This window comes from Terrapene carolina, unplaced genomic scaffold, assembly GCF_002925995.2.
Source record: "Terrapene carolina triunguis isolate 2854851 unplaced genomic scaffold, T_m_triunguis-2.0 Scaffold193, whole genome shotgun sequence".
NCBI lineage: Eukaryota > Metazoa > Chordata > Testudines > Emydidae > Terrapene > Terrapene triunguis.
Genome location: NW_020664544.1, coordinates 4496340 through 4522243, shown reverse-complemented (window position 1 = coordinate 4522243; position 25904 = coordinate 4496340). Strand labels below are relative to the sequence as shown.

Here is a 25904-nt window from a genome sequence, read left to right as displayed (position 1 = left end):
AAACAGCCCCAAAGGGAGATCCTGCCTCTCCCTTCCCAAGCTGACCACGCTGGGGTTCCCCTGGGCCGTGAGGCTGTGAGGGGGGAGCCAGTGAGATTTACAGCCGCTCTGAGGCCCCTTTGCCCTGTTAGAACTGCCTGCACTGGCCTGAGTGTCCATGAGCACCGGGCCCGCTGGGCGCCACGAGCCGGTGGAACTCACTGCCACAAGATAGCGGCCCGGAGCTTAGCAGGGATCGAGCGAATCCAGGGAGAACAAGACTCTCCGGAGTCGGAGAAATACACAGTGAAAGGACGGGACACCAAGCGCTTTGGAAGGGCTGTCGACCCTCCTGGCTCGGAGCAGGAGCCAGCCTCTGACGAACGGGTGGTAGGAAGAGGCTCGCTGGGCCAAAGTTGCCTGGAGGGGGAATCCGGAACCTTGCTCGGCAGTAGCTGGTGCTGGGCCACATGGACCATGGGCGTGGTCCTTACCGCCGTTCCTAAGAGCCTATCACAGGCCTGGTCCCCGGGCCCTGCTCTGCGCTCAGCCCTGCCGAGCCCAGCGGATGCGATCGGCAGCGATGGGGCTGCCCTGGGTGACCATCCCGGGGGAGCTGGGATCAGGGCCTCGTTCGCAGACGGCCCATGTGTCCAGGGCGCTCTCCCCACCCCCCTGGATAATTTGTCGGGGCCCGCTGGAGACGAGAGCGATGTTCCGCGCCCTTTGGTTTCCTCTCGGCAGCCGCATCACTGGGCGGGGCTTAAAGCCTCCAATCCCCACGCGCTTCCATTGAATGACGCCGCATTCCCGTAAAATAGCCCCCGGCGCCCCCTGCAGGACGTTGCGGGATGCAGCTCGCGGCTATTGAGATCGCTGGGAAAGCCCGGATCACGCGCAACCTGGCACCTGCCCCACGCCGGGGCAGGATCAGCGGCCTCCTGCCCCCCTTCCTTACCTGGGGGTCTCGCCCTCGGAGCCCCGGAGCAGCGCACTCTGCACCAGCCCCGTCAGGCTGGCAATCTGCTTCTCCATGGCTTCCATCCGTTCCCTTTGGGGGGCAAAGGAGCTGTATTAGATCTGGGCTCCAGCGGACGGACCCTCCAGGGCCGGGTATCCGCAGGGGAGGCCAAGGGCCTATGGACCCCAGAGTCCTGGCCTTGCCCAGGGGGACGCCCCGTCTGGATTCACCCCCCAGGTGCTCGAACCCTGTTGGAGTCTCAGGGCCAGACCCTCGTCTGGTGTAGATCAGTGGAGCTCCCTTGAGGTCAATTCCCTCCCCATGTCCATTCGCGCCAGCTGGGGATCTGACCCTCCGTCTCTCTCTCTGCTCCAGCCTCCCACCCCCATCCCTGGCAGTAGAGCCCAGGCAATATTTAACAGGGGATCTCAACCCTCAGTCTGTCCCTGAGGGCCTTGTCCTTCTTTAAGCCTCGTCCTCCCTTATCGGGGCCCTGGGCGGCCTGTGAATAATGAGTCTATCTGAGGTCCTGGCGCAGGCGCTTGCCGGTACAGCAGCTCGTGACGGGACAGCGCTGCTAATTCCGCTGCCCTTTGCTGTCTGCCTCCATCCTCCCCCATCTCTCCCCCCCTGGACAGATCCCAAATGGCTCCCCCCGGCAGCCTGACAGCCCGGCTTGTCCCTGGGAACAACAAATGAGACCATCATTGCTTGGGAGATGAAGAGACAGGCGCAGAGAGATGAAAGGCAAGATAATGGCTTATTTCCATACCAGCTACCTGCCTGTGTGCATCTCTCCCTGCTGCACTGGCAGCGTTACAATGGGGACTCTGGCTTTTTATACACAGGCTGGGGAAGACAGAATTGCTCACTCTTGTGCGGGGCCCCTAGTTTGCTGAGCTGGGATAGGGACGTGCTGCCAGGGAAACCGAGGCACAGAGTGATAAGGGGCCAGGATTCCAAGGGGGTATGTCTACACGGCCGCTGGGAGCAGCCTCCCTCCCAGCCCGGTACGCAGACTCACGCCAGCATGCTGCAAAGAGCTGGATGGATGTCCCGGCGGGACTGCCCAGCTCGCTCCCACCTCAGCCCCCGACTACGCAGCGCCGTGGGTGCAGACACGGCCATCGGCGTCACAATGGGGGCTGAGTGGCAGCAAAGCTCCAGCTCAGAGTGACACAGGGCGCCCGTGAAAAGCCAGGCTCTGAACTCGGGTCTCCTGAAGCCCAGCCCAGAGCCTTATCCACCAGACCATCCTCCCTCCTCGTCATCCCACTGAAGTTTTTCTCTACAAAGTGGCACCAGGAGGTGACCCAGACCCCAGATTCCCCCACCTGCCTGATGCATTAGCCAAGGTCCAACAGCAGGAAAGAGTTAAGAAAAAGAACCCAGGAGTCCTGAGGCCCAGTCCGCAGCTCAAACCACTAAACTATTCTGCCTCCTGTATCGCTGGATCATACTCTAGTGCTCAGAGCCAGTTACTGCATCTCAGGACTTCTGGGTTCTAATTCCCGTCTCTGCCACTGCTGTGCGACTGTCTCCTCTCTGTGACTCAGTTTCCCCATCTGGAAAAGGGGGTTCACAACCTGACCGAACGGCAAACCCAGGAGTCAGTCTCCTAGTCCCATCGTTGCTGGGAAGCTGCCAATCCAAGCCCCGCTCCTTACCTTGTTTCCGTATCCTTGGCAGGCACGGGAGGGCCAAACCCTGATAGGGGTCGATCCCCGGGGCCTGGGAAGAGTTCGGGGGGCCCCGAGGAGCTGGGGTTGCGGGTCTTGCTGACGGGGCTGTCCATGAAGACCGAGGAGCAGGAGTCTTTGCGGAAGGACTGGCGGACAGGTGAGGACCTGCTGGGCGGCCCCGAGTAGGGACTGTGAGGGCTCTGCCCCTGCTGGACGTCCACCAGCCGGCCGTCGGCCATCTTCTGCGGGGAGGACGGGGGCATGCGGAAGCCGAGGCTGGGCCCGTAGGTGTCGCTGTAGATCTGGGCGTTGGGCTTGTACAGACTGTCCTCCAGCTCTGTCTGCAGGGCGGCCGCCGAGTAGGTGCTGAGGGAGCGGACCGAGCCCCGTTTGTACAGCCCCCCGGCGTAGGCGAAGGGGTCGCCCATGCCAGCCAGGGACTGCGTGGAGGTGATGCTGAGCCGCCCCTCGTGCACCATGCCGTAGGGGTCGGCGTACAGCCCCTCGTTCTTCACCAGCACCATGTTCTTGCCGGCCAGGTCTTCGTCCGGCTTGACGTCCCGGCGCTCCAGGATGGCGCTGGGGCTGGGCGACACGCCCGCGGCGGGCGGCAGGTTGGAGAGGCGCTCGCCGTGGTGCACGGGGCTGCCGGCATAGGAGGGCGGGCGCCCGCCGCTGTAGGACATGCGGGAGCGGGACGGGGAGGAAGACTGGAGCACGGGCGGAGGGGAGCCAGAGGTGAGGTGGGAAGCTGGGGACATGCTGTTCAGCCGGCGGGTGGGGGACGACTCCCTGGAGGTGTAAACCATCTCCCGCTGCAGGGAAGAGAGAAGTGCCACCGAGGCTGTAACCACTCGCCCCTCTTGTGGGGCAAGCCCCAGGCCCACCCCGGCGGAACCCTTCCAGAGTGGGGCCCGGAGACCCGTAAAAGGGGGGAGGGTTCATAGGGTCGCCGAGACGAGCTGCCTTTGCGGGTGTGTTGCACGTGTGTGCACGCACGTGGGTGTGCATGCATGTGACAGTACCTCTCTCCTCCCCCGCTGTCCCCCCATTCTCCCTGGCGACCCCCCTAGATGTGCTGGCGGTTCATAGTTCACACACTGAGCTGCGGCAGGTGATGGGCAGTTGCACATGGGGGGGTTTAGAAGGCAGAAGGGCCTGGGAAGACAGGGACACAGGACAGGAGGGTGGGGATACTGACACTGCTTAGCTCCCGCCTCTCCGCTGCAGCCCATAGCCCGGAGCCATGTGCAAGGAACACAGAAAGGGCCCGATCCTCTGTTGCCAGCCCCAGGATGGCCATGGCTTGCACCCGCTTTGCACTAGTGTAAATGGCTGCACAGGGGGCAGGGAAATGGAGAACCAGGCCTAGAGTCTGTCGTGTGGGGGTGATCTCGCACGTGCGCGTGCACACACACACACTCACTCACACACTGCTGCTTCTCACATAAGCAAACTGGGATTGGAGGCTAGGGCTTAAGGGAGGGGAGCCCTACGGGGTGTGAGCTGCTTGTTTGTAAACACTGATGCTTTCAAACACACACACACACACACTTTCAAACACACACACACACACACAGGCACGTGCTGTCAGCAGAGCCAAATAATCCCCCTCCACCCCCACCTCTCCCACACACACACGTTCATTGTGAAATCAGGAGACACTGCCACAGGGACTTAGAGCCCAGAGAAGATCACACAAAGTGGGGAGGGTCAGTAGAGGCGGAAGTGGCCAGAAGGCAGATCCTGGAGTAAACCCAGAACCCAGAACCCCGCCCACCACTCCCCCACTCCTGGCAAGACCAGAACGCCAGATCCCAGTGCAAACCCAGCCCTCCCTCCCTCCTAGGATGAGACTGGAATTCAGGTGCAAACCCAACCCCTGAAGAACCAGCCCCCCCTTGGCCTTCACCCTGATGCACCCCAGAAATGAAGATCAGCAGCATCCCACACGCCCTGGCAGATTGCAGCTCCCTTGCGCTCTCTCCAGGAGCACAACAATTTACTCTGATTAATACCCTAATCAGCATGTTTATGACTCCGCTGCCAGGGCTCGGACCATCCAATCTCCTAAAGCAACACTTAACGGGAGCCCATAACTCCTTCCACAAACACACTCAGGCACCAGTGTTCCCCTAGCCCCCCTGGCTCTCCCACAAGCAAGGTCTGTGCGCTCACAGCCACGCCTGCCCTCCAGCTTCCGACAGCCTGTGTGTGTGTGTGTGTGTGTGTGTGTGTGTGTGTGTCCAGCTTCCGACAGCCCATGTGTGTGTGTCTGTGTGCATTTCCTGGCACCATTCTTCCCCCAAACCCAACATGGAGATGGCAGAGCCCTGGCCCCATGAAATGGGGTAGTTCTTCTCCCTCCCAGATGGGACAAGTTGAGACAGCCCCTCCCCCAGAGGTGGGACACCCGCCCTCTCCTTACCCTCAGGTCCCCATTGGTGATGTGCGAGGCTGGGAAGGAGGCGTAGAGGGGCTCTTTGCGGTAGATTTTGATGATGCTTCTGTCCTGGATGTCCCTGAAAGAGAAGGCGAAGCAGTGAGTCGGGCACCCCAATGGCAGTGTGGATTGCTAGCCCCTGGACCACCGGCAGCACCCCCCTCGCTCCGTGCTAAAATGGGAGCAAACAAATCTCACGCGTCAGGACGTCCGTCTGCTGCGGGGTCAGGGAGGGATGGGACACGCGGGCCACACTGGCCGATCAGCCAGGGCATGTCACAAGAGAGGAGTTCCCCTTGCTCCGAAGCATCTGGGAATTGGCCCGGCAAACACACTGGCGCCGTCACCATGCAGGGAGCAAACCTGAGTCGGAATTCTGAGCCCAGCTGGAAGAGAATCTCTGTCTACCCCCCTCTCCCCGCCCCACTGAGCGCGCCTGCGGCCCCCGCCTCCTTCCCGGGGGCCCTCACCTGACGTCCTCCAGCTCGTAGAAGACATTGCGCGACTCGTCCTTGATCAGGATGGCGGTGTTGGACGATTTCAGCATCCCCATGGTGAGCTTCTGGGGGAACATGTGGACGATGAGGGCGTGCAGCGTGTCCATGCTGCTGATCTCGTGGGTGATGTGGACCCGCCTCGTCTCGTCCCCGAACTGCAGGAAAAGGACCCCTGGAAACGGAGATGGGAGAGAAGGGGGAGAAAGGGTAAAAACACAGCTCCGAGCAGGCACTGACTGACAGCGCGGCAGCCCAGTATGTCGGGCAAGGGGCTAGGAATCAGGAGACCCGGGTGCTATTCCTGGCTCTGTGCCTCAGTTTCCCCATCTCCTTGGGGGGTCTATAGACCCCATATTATTGTTATTACTCTATATTCATGTCCAGACCAGTGCCAGTAAAACACTGCTCAAGCCAGGGAAGAGTGACATAAATTAAAGTCCAGTATCTCACCTAAAAACGAAGTGCTAGTGACCCGGGCTTAGCCGCAAACTTCCCACCCGGAGCCGTATTTAACCCTTCACAAACCAGGGGGATCTTTGGCTCCAGGGCTGCGGCTGTACTTGACGTCGTCGGAAAGCTGATTTCTAGCCCTGGCCGGTCCACAGGGATCATTTTGATCCCCATCTTCCTTCCCCACCCCACTCTGCGTCTCAACGCTTCCCCAGCCACTCCCGAAAAGTAACAACGACCTCCAGCGCTTGTCATCTGGGAGATCCCAGCTGCTGCCACCCCACGGGAAGGAGCGCTCATCTCATCCGCTCCGATAACTCGCTCCTTACAGCCGCGGGAGTTCTCTGGACGCTTAAGGGGGAGCGGTTTGCATTTCTGGGCCCCAGCGGCCTGGGTTTGCCGGACTGGAGCCCTGTGCTGTTGGTGGGCATGCACTGGAGCTGTTGGGCCAGGGAACAATAAGTGACCAGCGTTTGCGGATCAGAATAGTCAAAGGCTGGCCTGATGAGCAGCCAACTCCTCGCTGATGGGGGCTTTAGGAAGAGGTTTCTCCTCCTACGGACAAAGTTACCCATAAATGCCTTCAACAGGGTTTCTTGGACAATAGCTGGCACAATACTGGTCTGATCCACTTCAATGTGGTCATTCCTAGGTACCCTACCATTGATCCCTGCCCCCTTACACATACTAATGCCATGGGTCATCAAAGGCACAACCCCCTAGCGCTGGAGCTAAAGGAGTAACTCCCTCAGCTGTCAGTAAGTAGCAGGCTGTTGTAGTCAGTAGAGGCAGCCACTAGAGGGAGACAGGAGCACACACAGTCAGCCCCCCGTCCCACTGATGGACTCTGCCAGCCCCAGCTCCCCTGGCATGTGTAGACGTTTTGGTGGGGCAAAGGGTTAAAACGCCCCCGAGGGAGACGCAGTGGGAGCCGGCCTGCGGTACCTGGTGACCGGAGCTTGGTTTGGCTGGTGGAGCGGGACAAAGGCAAGCTCTGCCGGAACCGGTTCATCCTGTTGAATCCAATGGGCAGCTCGGCTTCAGACATGGTTTCCAGGGACTCGGCTGAGGCGAAGGAGAGTTTGGCTTGATCGGCCAGGGCGGGCTGGGAGCCCTGGGAGTGCCGCGAACTTCTTGTCTGGAACGGAAGAGACGAGCTGTCAGAGAACGCACCCCCCTACTTCCCCGGACTAGCTAGAACTCACGGAGCGATGGGGTGCCCGGGGCAGGGTGTGCCATTCTACACCCCATGGGGCAACAGCGCCTCCTCTGAAACCCCAGGCAGCACTGGCGAGCCGTGGGCTCGGGCTGAGCCAAGGAGGCAGTGTCAGGGGGGGTTCTATGCCCCACGCTGAACCAGCCCAGGGCCGGGCTCCAGACTCTACACTCGACTTCAGTGCAAGGCCTCCCTGATCTCTTGTTTGAAGCATGTACGACCATCTGCTGCGTCCTTGGCGCTCTCTCCGCCCGCAGCGGGCAGTCTGCAGTCTCAAGCCTCCTTGGCAGCTCCTTCATTCTGACACCGTGTTACCAGGGGTCTTGAAAATCACCCAGCTACATGTTCCGTCATTTATAGACAGTCCCTTTGCACTCCAAGCTCCTCTGAGTCCTTCTGTCGCCCCGGTTACAATCAAGACGGGAACGGCCGCCTGGCAACCGACCCGGGGCTTTGGAATAATTTTAGCAATTAAAGGAGGGTCGCCAGCCATAACGGCAAGGAACTGGCTCCCAGGAAGCTTCAATGCCCAGGTTATTCTGGAAGCAAAGCAGCGGCCAGGGTTACGGCTGCATGAGCTGGGCGGACGTAATGGGATTGGGTTTACAGCAGTAAAAGTTTAATACGCCAGGAGTCCAATTTCACAGCCAAACACATCCCCCCAGTCGAAAGGCTCCGCCTGCAGGCGGGGGCTTTCTGCACAAACATCAGTAAACCCTGCATGCGGCGTGCATATATATTTAATAGGAACAGAGCATACCAGGTACATGCATCGTATGAGGCAATGCGTTTTGCACCCCACACGGTCCCCAGGGAAAGAAATACGCGGATCCCATTGGCACAAGGATCTGTATCGGGGCTGCTTTGGAGATGCACGGAGCACCTGCAGCTGAAGTCCGAGGGGGCTGCCGGTGCAGAGCACCTCTGGAAATCAGCCCTGGGGTGAATATAGGGGAACGCTTTCCCGCAAATGTCCATACAGATTTTGGAATGAATTCCCATTGCTTATGGGTTCCCTTTCTATGGACATTATAGGATTTGAATTACAGCTGAGACCAGGGCCCCATTGTGCCAGGCGCTGCATAGACCCTAACTGAAATCAGGGCCCTGTTGTGCCAGGCGCTGTACATGCGCAGAGTCAGAGACAGTCCCCGTCCCAGAGTTTATGGACATCCAAAATGCGTGAGCACGTGACACGCCCCGATGAGTCTGTGTCAAAGCCAGGATTGGAACCCAGGAGTCCTGCTCCTATCGTCCCTGAAGACAGACACACACCATGCTGCTGTGGTTGGCACCCACGGAGACGCCGGGACCTTGCCACGCGGCTCTGACTCAGCATGGAAACTGGCTGGCTGGTGATCTCTGGTTTTAAACAGCAGACGCATCAAACACAGAGAGCAAACAGCTCCTGAGGTGTAGGAAAGGGGACGTTGAAGGGGCAACAGCTCTATTTTAAGACCAACCCCCTCCATGTGAAATGATAACAGCCATAATCGTCATTTAAATTAGGCATTAATTGGAAACGTTAATTACTCCTGGGGCGTGAGGAAGTTTTATGGGTTGAAAACGTTCTCTCCGTAAATAACTGCCAGAAAATTGGCTGTAATTTACATTGAAACGAAGCAGTCGGCAAAATGGGTCTTTAAACTGTAAACGGTGAGAAAACGGCTTCTCACTTCGAAGGGCCGGATCCTGCTGGCTGGGAGCAGGATCGGAGCCAACGGGCTGGATCCAAAGCAGAGGGGAGCTAATGTGAGTCTTTCATATGGGCTTTGGACCTGGCCCCAAGAGAGGTACGCTGGGGACGGGGAGAGGGACGGGAGCTGGGCACGCGAGGATGGATTGTATCTGTGCCGCCATGTGGATTTTAGTGTGAGGGAGACATTTGGTACTCAGTGGGCAGCTGTATCTGGGCCAGCCCGGCTGCTGGGGCCACACGACGCCTTTCAGCACCTTACTGCACCGCGCCAGGGCTGGCGTTTGTGATCTGCGCACGAGCACACGTACACAGGACGAGATCCAATCTGTGACCGGGGTGGGAGGCCCGGGGCGACGGCCGGGGCTGAGATTCCCATCCATCTTCACGAGCGAGAGGGCGAATAACGCTCAAGAGGCCACGTCAGGAACAAGTTGTTGCTCCCGCGGGAGGTGGGCCATCCTTGCTCAGCTGGAGGGCTTACAAGCGGCTCTCGTCATTTCTCTCCAAACCAGATGAATCCACAAGACTTTCCCCCCCCCGCTCCTCCCCTTTTCTCCTGCCCCGCCCCGGTGCAGTCCTGGAGTGCATGGTAAAGTGCCTCCGCTCTCACTGAGGAGCATTTCACGCCCACGTCACGCCGGGGTACGCGATGCCACAAGACCGTGGAGAATCAGGCCTGTTTGGAGGCCAATTCTATTTCAGAAGCAAGCCAACCAGCCAGCTTTTCTAGCTAAGCCCGAAATACCACCACTACTACTGAGCTATGGAGGGTGTCCCAGTTATTAAGGTATGGACTGAGGAGATGGGGCTCACTCCCTGACTCTGCCACCAACTTCCTGTGTCTCCTTGGGCACTTCGAGCCAGGTCCTCTAAAGTAATTCAGCTCTTAACTCCCACTGGTTTCAACGGGAGTTAGGCCCCCAAGTGCTTTTGGGGATCCAGACCTTAATCTCGGGATGTCTCCGTTTCCCATCTCTAAATGGGGGATAATGAGGCTCCATTTCTCCCACTTGGTCTGGCTTCCCTATTGAAATCGTAAGCTCTCTAGTGGCTCTCAACCTTTCCAGAGGACTGGCCCCTTTTCAGGAGTCTGATTTGTCTTGCGTACCCCCAAGTTTCACCTCACTTAAAAACGACTTGCTTACAAAATCAGCCGTAAAAATACAGACGTGTCACAGCCACTAGTACTGAAAAGTTGCGGACTTTCTCCTTTTTACCATATAACTACAAAATAAATCGATTGGAATATAAATATTGTACTTACATTTCAGGGTATAGTATATAGAGCAGCATAAACAAGTCATTGTCTGTGTGACATTTTAGTTTGCACTGATTTTGCTAGTGCTTTTTATGTCGCCTGCTGTAAAACTAGGCAAATATCTAGACGAGTTGATGTACCCCCTGGAAGATCTCTGCGTACCCCCAGGGATACGTGGAGCCCGGGTTGAGAACCACTGCTCTAGCGCAACGACTGTCTCTCTCGGTATATGTACAGCGCCTGGCACAATGGGGCCCTGATCTCAGCCGGGGTCTCCAAGCACTTGTTGATTCTCCTCCCTAGATGGTTCACGAAGGTGGGTGAGTTCGACTAGGGAGGAGAAAGGCTCTACCCAGCTTGGGGGAAGCAGTTTTCTCCCACAGCTCCCCCTGCCAGGAGGGATCCGTCTCCTGTTACGATCCCCACCGGTGAGTCGCTTTATCCCCATCTTATAGGAGGCACCGAGAGGGGGAAGTAACCCACCCCCACGGGTCACACAGTGAGTCTTCGCCAGAGCTAGGCACAGAACCCTGCCTGTGCTGCCTCCTAGCCCACTAGGCCATACTGCCTCCTAGAGCCACCTGTGCCGGCCCAAACCAAACACCTCTGGTAATGCAGAGTTAAGGTTGCCTGGAGGCATCTTGCGCCCATCCAGAACACTCACACAGAGTGAAGGTACCCGCCCACACAACCTTAACTCTGCCCCCTGGAGCGGGCAATAGGCACTGGGAATGATTTGCCTGCGCGCCAGCTACACTGACTGTGCTCGGTGTCGCTGTATTGACTGTTGTTTTCCAGCAGCACGTCCCTTTCTCTCTCTCTGCCCCTTGGCCCCCCACTCTCCCAGCCGTTGCTTTCCACTCCGAGCCCCTCTCCGCTCCTTCCCTGCCCCTCGGTGCTCCCGGACTCCCCTAAAGTGAACCCAAGCCCGGGCCGAAGTGTCACACCTACAAGGCTCTGGAAGGCTTTAAAGGGAGGGACAACGGGTTTGCACGCGCCCAAGCCAACTTCCCTCCCCACCCGCTTATTTTGTCTGGAGAAGAAAATAAAAATAGATTGAACCAAGGGGGGGAAAATATGTCTCTGGCGCTCTATCTGCATGACAATACAGGCCTCGTTAGCAGAGTGATTGCTGTTGCCATGCTAGCATCTGCGTTGCTAAGGGTTTTAGTGTGGGAGCCGCTCAGGGTGTCTGGTGAGCCTAACATGCTTTCAAAATCGGTCCAGAGAGTTCGGTGGGGAGGCATCAGTTGATTTGAGGGGTGGGGGTTCACAAGCAAGGTGTGGTACATCCAGCTGTTCCGGGGGAGTTGATTTCCCACAGCTGCCCAGGTTTCAATTGACCTGGAGTAATTAACCCCATCCAAAGAGGCTAATTACAGCATCTGTTTTAAAAAAAAAATGCAGTAGCTTGAAAATTAATTGATTTCCGGGCCAGAAGGGGCTATTTTGATCATCTAGTCTGACCTCCTGCCTAGCACAGGCCACGGGATTTCATGTAGCCCAATCTAGGACCCGATGACATCATGCTGGGGCGATGACATCACAGCTAGACGACAAAACACGACACTCCCAACCTCTCTCAGGACAGGTCACCTCTACGGCTGCCTTTACTCCACTCGTACCTTATCCGCACAGCTGGGAGACTGATGCCAGACCAACGACGCTCCCAGGAGCGGGCCCTTGCGAGGAAGGTACCGAGATGGGCCTGGGGCAGCCCGGCTGCGGCTCCTTGCTTTGACAGCCTCGCAGAACCCCCGGGCAGGGTTATTACTGTCACTTGGGCGGGGGGAGGGGACAACGAGGTGCAAATACGAAGTGACTTGCCCTGGGTCACACAAGGAGCCTGTGGCAGAGCCAGGCTTGAGCCCCGATCTCCTGGATCCCAGCCTGGTGCCTTAACCACAGCCCGGTGGCGGAGCCAGGTTTTGCAGCCAGCGGGGTGATGGGTCACTGGTGGTTCCTCCCGATTCAGTGGGTGCACCCCGCCCCCTCCTCACCCCACCAAGGGGGCATCAACCATCCGCAGTAGCACCCTCCACCCCGGTCCGCAGCCCTAATCCCAGCCCAGTGTGAAGGGGAGGAGGGTGGGCCCAGCTGCGTAGGGCAGAAGCCGTCCCAGGTGAGTGCGGTGTGAGCTCACTATCCAGCCCCGTATGAAAGGTGCTATGCACACACCTAAAGATCGCCGGGGGAGGGGGGCAGTCTCACCCCCCGGACCCCTATTAGCCCCACCTCTTGCCCATCCTTCCTGTCTGGCAGCCGCGTTAGCTTTCCACCCCCAACGAGTCCCTTTGCTTAGCTCAGTCCGGACAGGGGCCGGGGTGTTATCCATTCGCTCCCTGCACTGCAGGACCTCTGGATCCACGATCAGTCTGCACCCACAGCACTTCCCCGCGGGCAGGGCCAACGGCCGGCTGGGCTGTACCGCCTGGGGCGGGTGCAGGAGGACCCTGCTAGGAGCTCTCCTTTCCAAGACCGCGGCATCTCCCACTCAAGAGCGAGGGCAGGAGCCGAGCCGCCTGCGGGAACCAGCCGGGCAAGCCGTGGGATCCGGCAGGGGGAGCGCGTCGATCCCACACCAGGGATATACAGAGAGGAGGCCGGCAGCCAGTCTCCAGGAAGAGGAGGAGTTGAAAAAGGAAGGTGAGTTTTGATTTTACAGATAGTGATGCAGCTCTGTCCTTGACCTCCCCTTCACTCAGAGGGAACGGCTGTTTATTACTCTGCCTTGCTAATGACTTACCCTGCCAGGCGATAATCGATCAAAGAACAGCCCCACATACGCCCTGGCTTCCACCCCTGCCGCCAGCTGATGCAAAGATTCCGAAGCAACCCGACAGCCACAGCGACCCCCGTGATCTCCCCCGCCCCCAGCTACAACCCTGTCGTATCTTCTTGGGTCACAGGCCCGAGCCCATGGCCCATCCAGGCCTGCAGCGTGATTCTGCCCCTGCTGGAGCCAATGGCTCTTATACAGACGGCTGGGCGCAGGATTTGGGGGCTTGCTGTGACCTGATCCCCTGAGGCAGCTGCTGTCATCGTGTGGATGCTGCCAGGGTCTGCTGCTGCCTACCCGCCCCCTTCCCCAATTTGCCAGAGACCTTGGCCCCTGTGGAAATGAGCTGTCCGCTCCCAGATGCCACCGCTCCTCAGCATGGTTTGGCACCATGGTTAAGCTGCCCTCTAAAAAGACGGAGCCACGTTATCACTGGGGGCTTGATTCTTAACAGCAAAGCTCCCATCTACAGGGCCGGATCGGGCCCTGGACGGGTTGTAACCGAGACTTGTCAGAGCGAGCGTGGGACTCTCCGGGAGCGTGCGTAAGAGCAGCGCAGAGCTGTCACAGGGGAGCAGCTCGCTCTGTAAACAGCCGACTTCCGCCAGTGTGCTGCCCTCCGGAGCTGCGGGGGAGATGGGTGCCAGTCATTCGGGGCAGCACGCAAAGCTCCCTCGGGGAACTGAGCTGATCCCCCAGAACCCGGCCCCTTGCCCTCAGCAGGACAGCGCTGACTCGCTGGGGGCGGGAAGGGGAACAAGTCACAGCAGCCCCAGAGAACGGGGCCATTCCAGGCACTATTCCGCAGGGCTGATCTACCTCGGGGGATCCGTGCAGGGGGGCGATATATACTGGGAGCAGAAGCTTTCACGTTGGAAACACGATACACTGCAGCAGAGGGAGTGTGGCCTAGTGGATCGAACACTGGACTGGGACTCAGGACCCTGGGGCTTTATTCCCATCTCTGCCGGGCGACCTTAGGCAAATCACTGCACCGTCCGGTGCCTCAGTTTCCTCACCTGCAAAGTGCTTTGAGATCTATCGCCGGTGAGCCCAGAAGGGGCCATTATGCCCATTTGGTCTGATGCAGGCCAGAGGCCCTCCCTTGGCGAGTCCTGCTTCAAGCCCGCGCCTGACAAAGAGCGCCACGTAAAAGCGTGACACGATTATTACAGTGCTTCTCTATCACGTGTGATCCCAGAGCGGTGAGACAGGAAAGGGTCGCCTGTCAAGTGCTGAACATGGTGTAATGATCATCGCACCCTTCTATTTGTCAAGCGCCTTTCCTCCCAAAGGCGAGGGAAAAGCTTATCTACCTGCCTAGCACATTTCAAAGCCGCCTCTGGCCGTGCTACCAGAGCCGTGTGGTTATTTATCCTTACGTGCAGGCACTCACATAGGAGCGCACACAGCCAGTCACTTCGCCGGCTGGCCACGGCGGCTCCTGCACCCTAGGCTGTGATTCAGGGTGCGGAGTGAACTGCGGGGTGGGAAAATGTCGGCTGAGAGAATTCAATTCCCCGCGCGGAAATCAGGACACTAGGTGCACCAAAAAGTGCCGTGGGAGTTTGGGATGAAATTCACCCCCATGCACAAGGCTTGGGCGTCAGTTACCTCCCGCTGCAGAGCTGAAGAGGTAAGTGGGATTTAAGTGGCCGCATGCTGGGGGGCAGGTTTTCAAGGGCTCAGCAGCCCCAGATTTGTAAAGCAACTGAAATCAATGGGAGTCAGGAACCTAAACACCTGTGAACACCCCGGCCTCCCTGCAGCTCCCCCAGGACAGTTTCAGCAGCTGACGGGCTGAGTCCTTCAGAGAGTCCAGACTCACTTGCGGGTGCTGATCCCGTCAGTGAGCCAGCCCCCGGGACGGCAAGCGGTCCAGTACTTGGCTTTCTGTCCCAGTGACCTGCCGGGAGCTGACCCGTGCATTCCACCCAGGGCTAATAGGTCCCACTGCATCCCCCTGGCGAAGGGGTGGTGGGCGCGGCTCTGCGTTTGCGCTGAGGGCATGTTATGCCCCAGCGATGATGTACCGTGAGCGACAGAGTCTGGGGATGGCGGGGGCCGCTGCGGAGTTTTTAATTCAAGAGCCCTGTACGGAAAGCAAAGGAGGCAGCGTCTTGCCTTTCATTTGCCGCACAGCCCAGAGACAGGGCTGGCCGGGCTTCGAACTGTGACCTCATGGGAATGGGAATACCCATCTGATTAACCCCTTGCAAACCGGGGCGCTGGCACTGCCTGGCACCCCACCGCCACAACAGAAGTGGCATGTCCTTCTGCATTTGAGAAGCATCTAGCTAAAGAGCGGACAAGGAAGGGCAGGGCACGGAATTGCCTCTAAGCAAAAACATGGCCTGTTTGGTCAAGGCCACCGGTCAGCTGCTGTTGGGGAGGGTCTGACGCCAGCAGGCTGCGCTGAGCAGAAACCCAAGCAGCGATTAGCCTTCCGGAGGGCAGCGCTGCCGGGCAGGGGATCTCTGGCGGAGGCACCAAGGTCAGGGAGATGATTGCCTGTGACGGCAGAGAAAACACACCCGCCGGCTCCTCAGTCCTCCCCCAGCAAGGAGTCAGGACTGACCCAGCGTCCGCCGGGCCCCCGGGGCTGCAGGGCGGGTGCGGAAAGGCAGGCGGGAAGGAGAGAGAGGGGAAGTGCGTGCCAGGGCGGCTGTGAAGGGAAACAAGAGGAAAGAGTTCCTGAAGCCAGGAAGGCAGAAGGGCAGCAGGATGAATCCACCCTGGTGAGCTGAGGGTGGGAACCCGGAGAAGAGAGGCCAAGGCAGGGCACGAAAGGGGAGCTGTGGCCAGCCAGGGCTGACCCCTGCTGTGCTGTCTGGGAGAGGCGAATGGGGAGCCAGCCCAGCGCTTTCCCCCCTGCAGTCTGACCCCCCAGCCTGCTCCTCCTTGGCCAGCAGATCTCACAGCTGCTCCAGCCAGGCCGGATTTCCCTGGAGCGACGGCCCCAGAGTGGGGCGGACAGATGGGCTGAGAGGTGCAGGGCCACGGAGCGGCCTGGTGTGCCTGGCCCTGGTGTCGCCTGCGTGTCCCCGGCTTGGATGTTCCCCTTGGGGTGGCAGGGAGTCAGTCACTGCACAAAGATCCACCAGACGCTGGGTGGACAGACGGACAGGAGTCCCGCCCCACAGCCAGCAGCTGCTGGGAGAGTCTGCAGGTGGGGACCGGTGACCTTGCTTTGCGGTTCATTGGAGGAGCAGGAGTGGGGCACGCGCACGACTGCCCCTTGCACTTGGAGCCGTCAGCCGCCGCGGCAGATGCAGCACAGTTGAGGGCAACTCCCAGGCCCCCTCGCTCCCATCTCTGACCCCACGCTGGGCACCAGAAGCTGCAAGGCCGGGATAATGGATGGGGAGCAAAATACAACTCGCTCCTCTACCGTCACCCCTGGCCCAGACCCCCGGTCCCTCTCTTTCCAATCTCCAGGCTGTCAGAGAAGGGGGAACAAGGGGCTCTAAGAGCTGCCCATCGCCCAAGGATCTCAAAGCACTCTGTAATTAAATAGGTGTTCTCCCCATTTTACAGAAAGGGAAACTGAGGCATATGGCGAGATGAAGTAACCCTGTCTCCCAGAGCAAGAAGAACCAGCAACTTCAGAGGAAGGGGTAAGAACCCCACAGTGGGCAGCGGTGGGATAATCTGCCCCTTACACAGGCCTCCTTCTGATCCCTAACAGAGATTGGCTCAAGCCCCAAAGCATGAGCTTTAATATCTTCTTTCTGCATTAACTATCGTAACTCCGCATATGCCGGTTATCCACGCCCCCTTGGAACCTTGCTACATTCTTGGCCTCAACTGCATCCTGTGGCAGTGAGTTCCGCAGTCTAACCACACAGGGGAATTTTCTTGGAAGTTGGCATTAGAAGGTGGACATCAGGAAACAGGGGGGCCCCATGCCACTCCTTGTAATCCAAGGGTGTGTGGTCTGTACAGAGAATGCACAAGCTCTATCTGGGTTAGGTACACACTATCTGAACACACTCACTACACCCCTGCGAGGAACAGAGATATCATCATCTTCATCTTCCAGGTGGGGAACTGAGGCTCAGAGAGACTAAATGACTCACCCAAGGCTGCACAGGAAGTCTGTGGCAGAGTAGGGCCTTGCTCCTGGGTCTTCAAAGTTTCCAGGGGTCACTCTAACCACTGGACCCACCTTCCTCTCCAGGTTCATCTCACTTACTGGGAGCCGGGGGCAGGAGGGCTTGTCTACACTTGGAAATTTACCAGGATAAAATAATGATTCTAGAAATAGCTAGTTCGGGAAATTTCCAAAGGTAGAGAAGTCCTTGGCTGTTCCTCTCCCAGGGAAACTAGTTAACAAAGGGCCTGTGTAATACACCGGCAATGCTCTCCCCCACACACCTGGCCTTTGGAGGGTGGGGAGAGAGACAGAATTCTCCCACCGCTGGTCTCCTGCAGCCCGCTGGCTTCGCCGCTGTTTAAGCCTCTTTTGCAACGGGGGAGGGGGCCGCTTTTGTCTTTTTTTCTTCCCAGAGAAAAAAAAAAAAAGATACAATTAAGCAATTCGCAGAGCTTCCAAAACCTCCAACAATTCTCTACTGTCTGCTAAGAAACAACTTCATTCTATCTGCCTGGCTAGATAAGAATGCCTCTCTCCTCCTTCATCCCCGCCCCCCCCTTTTCCTACCCCCCAGCCCTACTCCCCTCTCTGCCACGGCTGATATAGCCCTTGCCAACTTTGTTGTGTTAAACAGGCCGTGCTGGAGGAACGGAGACAGGCCCCCAAACGGGCAGAGGAGACGTGTGGGGGGGGAGGCTGTGAGTTCGGGGCGATAAATGGGGGTGGGTGGGGCGTGGGATTGTCCCGCCAGCTCAAGCGATGGGGCGGGGGGCATAGAGGGACACAGATCATCAGCCACACGGCTTCGATATTGTCTCCTCGCCCACTTTTGATGCCCCAGATGTAGCCCAGATCCAGGGGGCTGGGATTCGGAAGCGCGCCTGGCCCCAAACCCAGCCAAGCCGAAGTCCAGGCCCCGAAGAGCTTGACGCGCCCCCGTGAGTCAGAGAAACAGGGGACTTGGGGTGACAGGTGCAGGGAGGTGCGGAGGCATCGTCACCCTACATGGCTGCAGAAGGGTTGGGAGGGAAGCTGCTCCGTGCATGAGGGGCAGCATCGGGCTGGGGATTGGGGGAGGATGCGGGCAGCAGTGAGGCAGTTTAGAGGTTGATGGGGAGGACAATGGAGCCAGAGGCTGATGCGGGAGAGAGGGAGGGTAGCGGAGGGGCTGGAGCAGGGGATGGGGAGCGACAGGTTGAGCAGAGCTAGACGGCTCTGAGCTCCCCCCAAGCCAGGCACACGAGGTTGGCGAGTCCCAGGCCGAGTACCACGCCAGGGTCCCACCCTCACTGCCACGCGCACACAGAGACCCTGCCCGGCCAGCCCATCCCCAGCACTGCACCCGCTGCAATCCCGGCCCCAAGGAACAGCACTAAGGGGATTTGCGCGAGCCCCACGGCTGGCTGCCAGCTCCGCTGGGTTTGCTTTCCCTTTTGGTTCCAAGCTGCCTGCTCACGGTTAATCCATTCTAGCCAATCTCGCTCCAGCCTGGTCCTGCAGGGCGAATGGGAGAGGCACGCGCCCTGGGGGCAGATGCCCACCCTGCAAAGCAATGCGGGACTGCCCTTCGGCACACCCCCAGGGTCGGGGCATTCCCCGCTCCTCCCCTCCGCCCCCCACCCAGGCTGTCCCAATTCAGGCTCCGTTGGCAATGGCTGAGCCTGCCAAACAGGGACCCACCCCAGGCTTGGGAGCAGCTGGCACATGCCCGTACTGCACAACAGGCACCTCTCCGAGCGGCCACCTCGTCCTCCACAACCTGAGTTTTCATTTACCCCTGAACGTCAGTCTCTAGCTGGCATGTCTGCAAAGGAAACGCTCAGCAAGGTGACCCGAGCGGGACCGCGTGGAGCCTGCCGAGAGCCTGGGCCAAGAGCTCGGGGAGGGGCCGACACCCTGTTCGTCCCAGCGAGGGGTTAAGCGGGCTGCCCCAAGATCCTACTATCATCAACGTCAACGACTGCACGGTAGGACAGGAGACAGACGGTCCCAGAGCAGCACAAGCTGCTGGTTGGGATGGTACCATTCGATGCCAGGCGTGCATGGTCTCTGGGAGGTCCCATTGCTTCGGTGTTTCCGTTCACTTCCCAACTGCAGGCAGCAAGGCCAGTGCTCTGAACAGAGCCAGAGAAACGGAGCAAAAGGATCAGCACAGGTGAAACAGTGACGCCTGCACTCCAGACCGCGCCTCCGATGAGCCTGTCCTAATCCCTGGCTCTCCGGGTGCAGATGCTAAGGACAGTTTTGGGGGCACCCAGTAGCTATAGAGCAGTCTGTCCTGGAGAACCAGTTTTTGCTGGACGTTGTGGGGGATCCCGCCAGATTCCCCCCCACACACACACATGTACTGCGTCCACTTGTATTTCAGAGCTGTTGAGAATTAAATTATCAATGAAAGGAAAGCTAAGCAGGGCGAAAAAACCTCCCTTTACACACACACACCCATATGTTGGTTCCCAATCTCAGCCCCCATCTTTCCCCAGCCCAGCCGGTCACAGCGGAGTCGCTGAGATCCCAGCCCCCCCATGGTTAGCCCCAAGAGTCCCCCCCACCCCAAAGCAGTGAGGGGCAACACAGACCTGACCCTGCATCTGGAACAGACGAGCCCTTTTCATACGGATGCTGCTGTACCCGGGCTGCTCGGGGGTAAGACCCCACCGGCGTCAGGCAAAGCCCCCGAGCTGGATCCAGTGGCTGGCCCTGGTCCAAACAGCAGGGAGATGGGAGAGCAGCTGCTGCGGAGGGCTGGGACTCGCAGCACTGGAGTGGCCCGTCCCCAAACTCCCCTTTTCATGCTCCATTCGGTCACATTTTGCAGAGATAATGGCCTGGAATGCGTTCAAGACAGCTGGGCTGGCAATAAATCGCCCCTGCGTGGACGGATGGAGCCCTTTCAGGAGTCCAGCCAGCCACTCTGCTCCATCAGCCGCTGCCCAGCAAACGGATCTAGCTTTGGGACTATTTGTGTCTCCACTGCTAGGGTCTGGACGGAGGCAGCAGCCCACGAAAACGGGCTCTGCTTCGTCCATGCTTTGCAGGCCCAGCCAGGCCCCACGGCGCAACCAGTTATTTCCCGAGTAGATAAAAACACTTTCCGGCTCCTGGTCAGACACTGAGCTGGATTAACTCCCCATAATCCCCTTCCCGTCAGCAAAGCCAGCATCTGACTGTGCCCCCCCACACATCTGGTGAGGCTCTGAGCGTCCTCAGCCCTGCAAGGAGACCCAGGAGCTCAGCATCCCTGGAGGATTGGGCCCTTCTAGACACGAAGAGAACAGACCTGTCTCCATCTATGCTCCTCTCTCCACGGCCTCGGAGAAAAGATCTGGCTAGAAGCTCAATACATGGCTAAACCTCAAGGGATGGGCCTGTGACCTAGCACCTAGCCTCCCAGAAGCCACCGATCCCGGCACATTATCCAGGGAGGGGTGTTGGGTGGTCCAGTGACTAGGGCACTGGAGTGCAATGCAGGAGACCTGCCTTCTGCTCTGAGCTCTGCCACTTACCTGTGCAAGTTTGTGCTGTTGTTGCCTCTGCCGGCAAGCTCTTTGGGAGAGGGTGTGTGTCTGTACAGCACCTTGATCTCGGTTGGGATCAGGTGCCACTGGACCACTAATAACGTTTACAGCCTGGTCTCGCGCTCAGCACGTCAGACATAGGAGTTCAAACGAAGAAGGAGCAGACACTGTCCCAAATCCATCTTTGCTCTCTTCTAGCCAGATCACCTGCCCCACTTTGATCGGGTAATCAAACGCCCCCTGGCTCCCCCTCCGCCTTTGAAATCCCTTGTTCCATTCTCCCAGTGGCCTGGCCCAGGGGAGTTTTCCTCTCTTGCGTCCCGAAGCAGGTCAGGCAGCATTCTGCTCATGCCATGAGGTGCCCAAGGAGCAAAATGATCCTATTAACCACAGGAAAGGAGCCGGAGCAGGAGGGGAAGGATGGCCCGATGGCCAGGACACCCGCCTGGCTCTCAGGAGATTCCGGGTTTTGTTCCCTGCTCTGCCCCAGACTTGGTGGGTAAACTTGGGCTAGTGACTAAAGCCTGGTCTACACGTAAAGTTTAGACTGATGTAGCTACATCCCCCTGAGGGGTGACCAATCCACCCCCCTGACCGGCACAGCTAAGCCGACCTAACCCCCAGCGTAGACGCGGCTCGGTCGATGGACAAACGCTACCGCTGCTCAGGGAAGTGGAATTCCTACAGCAAAGGAAAACCCCTTCTGCTGCTGCATGCTGCATCTACACTGCAGGGTTATTGCCAGAGTCCCCGTAGCGTCGGCAAGCCTGCAGCCTCTCCGTACCTCAGTTCCCCACCTGTCCAATGGGGACACACCCCAGCCCTGCCTCCCAGGGAGGTTGTGAGGGCAAATAATAGATCAACGATTGTGAGGGGCTCCATATAATTCCCTTAGCTAGACAGGTACGTTCCAGCCATCTCCAACACGAAGTGTCATTCCCATTGGTAACACAAGGATGGTAACGCTGCACCAACCTCCCCATGGCTGCCTGGAACGTCACGGAGAGCACTTGAACCCTCCTGCGCTAAAAGCACAGACCCTCGACCCGCTTGAGCAGGAGGAGACTCTCCAGTAGCAGCTTGGAGACTATGACACACAGCTGTGCCATTCTGACACCATTCTGCAGAGGGCAGCGTGGCCCTTACGCTCCAGCTGGTTTGGGGCATGCACACGGGAGCTGGCAGGATTAGTCGGTCAATATTTGCAAACCATTTTAAGGAGGGAAAAGAGCTGAACGTTAATATCCACGCGCCCACGGCCAGGTCTTTTATTTCCGCCCAGCCTGTATATTTTTCCTAGTTACGTGGCATTTTAAGCAGGATTTCAGAGCACAAAGGGGATGGAAAAAACAGCTGCTGGGCACTCTACCCCTCGACACCTGGAAAAGCCATTACACTGACCCCCCCCCCAGCTGTGAATCCCCCGCTGCTCCTGCCGGATTGCCCCAGCCAAAGCAGGCCAGAGGCGATTCGGTTTCATCCATTTGAAAAAGATATTGACCTGGTGTGAAATCTCTCTCCCAGAGACATCCTCTCCCCCATGGGTATCTTTGAAGGCAGGGCCACGCAGAATGCGGAGAATGCAAAGGGATGGGAGTGACGGGGCTGGGAGATCTCCGGCACAGCGGGGACGCAGCCTGAACAAACCTGGTTATTTATCGCCTATTTCCCGAAGAGGAGATTGGAGAGCCCTGGAGGCGGACGCTGGGCACAGCAGCCTTTCAGCTCTAGGCTGGCAGCTTGAGCCCAGTTGGATCTGCAGTGAAGAAAGTTGGCAGTAGAGGTGGTTCAAAAAACCCAGGAGGAAATCCCCCCTTTGAATCGAAATTAAAATTTCAAGCAGCCCCTAGAGCTGGTTGCAAATAAAGGGGAAGGGGGGAGGGCTCACAAATATTTTGTCCCAAAATGTTTCCTCTCTTGCATGTTTTTTCTCTCCTTCCTCATCGAAATGTCACAGGAAACCTCCCGCCCAGTCCAAGGTGCTGCCGTCTGTTTGGGTAACTGTGTGCAATGACTCGGGGGTCCAGGTCTTGGCAAAGTGGTATCCGTATCCCAGGCACGACCACGAAGGGCTCCGTTTCCAGGGCCCCACCCTCCCCAGCATTTCGCATTTGCTATGAAGCTGCCGATGCCGCTCACCTCCGACGGGCTCGTGATCCCCGCCTGCATCCCCCACTCTCTCCCCTGCGGCCTCTCCCCTAAACAGCTGCAAAGCCACCTTGTGGGCCTTCTTCAAATCCCTCCTCAAAACTCTCCTTTACTGCGACACCTCCCCAAACACTGCCCACCGGCAGGGCTGCTGGTGCGGAGCGAGCACTGCCTGCCACGCTCACCAGTCTGGTCTCACTGTTTCCTTGCACTCGTCTGTCTGTCTCCATCTGTTGTCTCGGGCTTAGATTGTTGGGTTTCTGGAGCGGGAGCTGGCTTTTTATTGTGCGTTTATACAGCGCCTAGCACTATGAGGCCCAGGTCCATGACTGAGCGCCTAGGTGCTACCGTAATACATCTAATAATAATAATATATGGAGATATACCTATCTCATAGAACTGGAAGGGATCCTGAAAGGTCATCGAGTCCAGCCCCCTGCCTTCACTAGCGGGACCAAGTACTGATTTTGCCCCAGAACCTAGGTGGCCCCCCTCAAGGATTGAACTCACAACCCTGAGTTTAGCAGGCCAATGCTCAAACTACTGAGTTATCTCCCCCCCCCCCCATAGCAAACAAAAGGTAAAGCACCTAGCACCATGAGGTCCGGGTCCATGACTGAGCATCTAGGTGCTACCGTAATACATCTAATAGCAATAAAAATGTGCAGGGATTAGCACAATGGGGTCCAGGTCTGTGACTATATTGTAAAACTACTACTACCCTTATTCCCATTTTACAGGGTAAAACCGAGGCCCAGATTCCCCAAGGTGAGCAATGGGGGTTAGGTGCCTAAATACCTTTAAGGATCTGGGCCTAAGCAACCTGCCAAGATCTCACAGAGTTGATAGCAAAGCAGGGACTTAAAGCCAGTTCAGCCAAGTCCTAGGCCCTACAACGCGCACACACAATCCCACAATAAGCCTGGCCCAGGGAGCCGTCCTTCACCACCAGGCACTGGTGCCGGGGCCCCCGCTGCGAAGGAACAGCAGAACGGCAGCGGGCACATCGAGGCCAGAGCCTCGCACACGGCACGGGGTTCGTTCACTTCTGACAAAACACCATTTTGTTCTCTGTTATTGACGCGCTTCGATAGCACACCAGCGCAGCGCGCGGTCGGGTGTTTTGGGAGAGGAGCGGTAACGGGAGATCTCACAACAGGGCTGGCTCTGCTATGCTAGGGAAGCAGGGGAGAGAGAGAGAGAGAGAGAGTGTGTGTGTGTGTCTGTGTGTGTGTCATATGCCTCAGCCACAGGATTTAGGAGCACAAGTCTCATTGACTCGCCCTGGACCGTGTGCTCCTAAATCCTGTTGGTGCATTCAAAAAGCTCCTGTGAGCATTAGGGAAGTGAGAGGCAGACAGTATATAGCAAAGGCCCGGCAGATATTAGGAGGAGAAAGGGACAATCCCAGCCCATAGCCCTGTTTTACCAGCACAGAGTGACCGATACTGGGACCCAGGACGCCTTTTGCACACAGTCCACTCACACCCGTCATGGCCTCTGTGGCTCTCCATGTCCCCCAGACTCTTCGCTAGAAGGCTCCCTATGAAATAAGACAGCTACCTCCTGCCCCAGCGTCCTATCACAGTCCAGTGCTCTGGGATAGAGATGGGGCCAGACACCAACAATGCTCGTGGGAAAAGCCTCCGAGCCTTCGGCAGAGAAAGGCAGGTGGGGAGGTGGAAATCAGAAAACCGTTTCCAATTTTTGCAGCTATGGGGAGCTGTTTTGTGACAGTGCCGTGCAGCAGCGCAGTCTAACCTGACAATACTGAGCAGGGAGGCAGTGCTTAGTGGGGAGGCAGCGCAGTGTTGCAGAGCACCAGTGCAGTGTAGCAAGCACTGCAGGTGTGGCAGTGCAATGGAGTGGGGCAGTGCAGAGTAGCAGAGCATGGTGGCACTGCAATACAGTGCAGTGCGATGGAGCAGAGAGCACTGTGGTGTGGCAGTGCAGTCGTATACTATAGCATGGCAGTGTGGTGGTGCTCTGTGATGTGGCAGTGCAGTGCAGCAGAGCCCGATGGCATTGCAGTACAGTAGTACTCTTTGGTGTGCCAGTGCACGAATACACTGAGGTGTGGCAGTGCAGCACAGCTGCACACCATGGTGTAATGGTGCAGTGTGGCATGTCAGTGCAGTAGTACACTGTGGCAGTACAGGACAGTGGAGCAATGCACCAAGGGGTGGCAGTGCAGCACAGCAATGCAGTGTAGCTGTGCAGTGAGACACTGCAATGATGGGGATCTACCAAGTGTTCCTTTTATAATACTCAAAATCCCCTGCCCACTAGTTCTGTCTGACGGCGGCTTCTAAGGGAATACAGTTCCCCGGCTTTCATCCAGCTTTCAAAACCAAAACTTCCCTCCTAGACAGCAGCGCCTGCCCGGGACCAGGGTGGGGATGTTGCCCCGTATGCACACCCCCTCCTTTGGGCTGGGATCTGCAGCTCAGGTTTTGTCCTGGAAACGCCCCCTCCAGAAGGGAAGCCAAGGACCAGAGGCTTAAGCACCAGATGTGCCATCTCATTACTCAGCTCCCTGCCTCTGCTCAAACACTGACGTCAGGACACATCTGGAGAGGGGACATCTGAGTTCTCGAGCCATTTACTGCAGGTGCGACCCTCCCCCCTCATGTCCCAGAGCTGGAGAGTCGTCCCCCGGGAGAGGCCGGCAATTGAGAAGTGAACCTGGTGGTCTAAACCTCTCTGCGCCTTTATGCAGTGTGCTTTGTGCCAGCTACTCCCACACCAGAGGTGGCCGCATTTCAGTGGGAGTAGCCGCATACACAGTATCATGAACGAGCCACTGTGGCCCAGAGCCTCAAAGGTATTTAGGCTCTTAACTTTGGAAGCATAAATACCTTTGAGATCGGGGTTGGTATATATATATACATACACACACACACACACATATACATACATACACACACACACACACACACACGGCACTGCCCTGTAGTGGCTGGAATCGGAACCTCTCCACGGTGTGTCATGGACCCTATACTGCTAACAGAAATTCTCCTTTAGCTCAAGTGCTAGGTGGGGGCTGGGCATTTGGAGCTGCAGGACCTGAGTTCTACCCCTATTGCCTGCATGGAATATTGAGGGGCCAGGCGCTGTAGTGCAGCAAAGTCCCTCTATGGCCACAGCTCAGTAACTGGCGACCCCTGGGGGAGGAGAT

General features: G+C 57.8%; 1 protein-coding gene across 1 annotated transcript in view; it reads right to left on the bottom strand.

The window, feature by feature from the left end:
- The window catches only part of SRCIN1 (SRC kinase signaling inhibitor 1), a 92624-nt gene that overhangs the window by 27266 nt on the left and 39454 nt on the right, over positions 1–25904 (bottom strand). The window contains exons 3-7 of the mRNA XM_026654775.1: positions 6958–7150; positions 5536–5734; positions 5051–5144; positions 2608–3437; positions 938–1030 (exon numbers count right to left, since the gene is read on the bottom strand). Coding sequence (XP_026510560.1) covers positions 938–1030; positions 2608–3437; positions 5051–5144; positions 5536–5734; positions 6958–7150 — 1409 coding nt within the window. The remainder of the gene's footprint in view (positions 1–937; positions 1031–2607; positions 3438–5050; positions 5145–5535; positions 5735–6957; positions 7151–25904) is intronic.